Consider the following 2,472-nt stretch of genomic DNA (forward strand, 5'->3'; position numbering starts at 1 on the left):
AGGCCGGCCCAGCCCTAACCCACGACATGTTCTGATAGACAAAACACCCTGCTGCCGAGAGTTTATCAGAGGTACTCTCACGCCTTATCAGAGAAGTTGAGCAAGCCAGCTAAGTATCACATACCTGAAATACGAGTACTTCAGACAAAGCCTATGCAAAAAGTATGATGTTAATAACTTTATGCATTATAAACACCAGTCCATTCATTCCTTACCAACTGGAAAAGAGCTTTTATCTTCCAAGTCTTCCCAGTGTTCAAAATCAAGAGACACATGAGGATTCTGTTGACAAAAACAGCGTTTGAAATACCTGCACTGACACACAGTATGTTCAGAACACTGAATAATTCTCAAAATTATTTCCACTTCACCTTGTTCTTCAGTAATTTGCACCATGTCCCTTTTTCCTCTTTTGCAAGAACAATAACAGCCTCTTGATCCTTAATCACACACGAAGACTTTTCTGCAAGTATGTATTGATTCAGCTCCATGTCAGCCAAATAAAATCTGTCTCCTGAACACGCACTACATTATAAAAAAAGTTGAAAAAAATTAAATACAAGCTGACAGTCAAATGTTTTGTTCATTACACGATTTCTTAAACCTACCTGAAAACCACCTTCTCTTTAGAGAACTCACATTGACAGTCTGCTACATTGGCTATTTTTACCTTCATTTTAACAGTCTCTTCATTTTGAAACCACTTTATTTCTGGAAAAAAACTAAGCCAAAGAAAGTTTAATTGCATTTTTCTCCAAAACAGAAAACGTGACGGGAGGTCAGCCAGCTGGCCACAAAAGCACTGCAATTTCAGTCTTTGGAAGAGCACTCCTACTAGGTCAAGCAGGCAAAAACACTCCACTAACTTTGATATCCAAAGAAACTAAACTTACTTATTTAATGATACTATCATAGTCTAATCTTGAAATGACAAAGGAAAACGTAACAGTAGCAGGACTAACCTCTGAAAGACAAAATAAACTTTTCAACTGAACACAGACACAACCACACATTTCTTAACAAGATTTTCAACTGCTTATTCTACAGCAGTTATGCCTCAACCTTCCCATAAATGCTGCAAAGGTTTTAACCAGTGAATGACAAATCCTATGAGCAAACTGCAATATGAATTCATTCAGGTTACTTCCCCTACCATACCCTCACTCGTATCCAAACCCTCATTAATTTAACTGCTATGCCATACCTCAACTTGTACAAGAAAACGTTAGCCACCCATAATTAGCATTAATAGGTAGAAGAAAAAGATTAAGTTGCCAAATAGGAGTACTGCCTAGTCCCAAAGCGTGTGAGAAATTTAAACATTTTTCAGGATACTATCTGCTGACTTTGAAAAAAACCAAACTAAACAAACAAATCCAAAAAAATCCCCACACCTAAGATGTCCCTTAGCATATTCTACCAAAACCAAACCTAGTAAACATGAACAAAAAAACAATAAAAAAAACAACCCCCCCAAACCAGCCTACCAAAAGTGCACCATAATTCAAAATAAAGTCTTTTTTTTTTTCTTAAAGATCAGAATCACATTAAGGGGAGAGACGTAAAATGTATTCATCTCATTAAATACCGCTATGCAGAGACTGAAAAGTAAGAGTTATAAATTTAGACCTCAAAGAGGACAGTCTTCCGTTAAAACATAATCGAGGTAAACACAAGCCAGTGTTTATACCCATGGACTGAGCCGGAAAAGCCTTTGTTTTCATTCGCTTCCTGGTACTATGGTGTCTAATCAAGGATTACATGATTTCAACAGATAGAAGTTAGCTTCTAGGAGTAAGGAAAAAGAGCAATTTAAATTACTTAAGGGATTCACAAGATGATGTGTGTACATACATATGTATCTACCAGCAACAGTAATCTGTGAAGATCAACATTGACACAATACAGGCAGAAGCATTTGGTTCTAACTATTTACCCAGAAAACAGAGAGTCTCACCCAGGAGGACTGTCCGGTTTGGCAGCTCACATTAAAAGGTGAGCATGGAAACAAAACACACTGAATTTATTGTACCTTTTACGCTGATGCAGGGTGGAGTCTTCCACTTCCTTAGCTTGAGCTACACCATCTCAAAATAAAAAAAATACAGAAACACTTATCTATACTATAGAAAACATATCCCTCCAGAACACCCCAGAATCACCATAAAAATAATTGGCTACCAGCCAAATTACTACTGCAAGACTATATTTGGTGTTTAAATTGGGTACTTCCTATTTATAAAGATTCCATGCAGTTAACTGAAAATTTTAACTAGGAAGAGTATTGTAGTTCACATATGAAAGTTAAAAAGCCCAATAAAACCACAGTTTTCCAGGTCAGGTAAAGGTTTTTCCCAGTTTCCAAGAAACTTGAACCACACAGTTTTAGAAATGACTACAAGTTTCAGGGATGAAACATCTTGAAACACGGTATTACAGTTATCTCTATGGCGTGGGGGGGGGGGGGGGAGG

General features: G+C 37.3%; 1 protein-coding gene across 1 annotated transcript in view; it reads right to left on the reverse strand.

Annotated features, from left to right (window-relative positions):
* Positions 1-215: 215 nt before the first annotated feature.
* Positions 216-2,472, reverse strand: part of LOC104275891 (putative ATP-dependent RNA helicase TDRD12) — a gene marked incomplete at its 3' end in the record, with an annotated part of 25,713 nt that continues 23,456 nt past the window's right edge. Inside the window, exons 24-27 of the mRNA XM_009871972.1 lie at positions 2,033-2,087; positions 609-722; positions 372-525; positions 216-282 (exon numbers count right to left, since the gene is read on the reverse strand). Coding sequence (XP_009870274.1) covers positions 216-282; positions 372-525; positions 609-722; positions 2,033-2,087 — 390 coding nt within the window. The remainder of the gene's footprint in view (positions 283-371; positions 526-608; positions 723-2,032; positions 2,088-2,472) is intronic.

The sequence above is a fragment of the Apaloderma vittatum genome, unplaced genomic scaffold, assembly GCF_000703405.1.
Source record: "Apaloderma vittatum isolate BGI_N311 unplaced genomic scaffold, ASM70340v1 scaffold43736, whole genome shotgun sequence".
Taxonomy (NCBI): Eukaryota; Metazoa; Chordata; class Aves; order Trogoniformes; family Trogonidae; genus Apaloderma; species Apaloderma vittatum.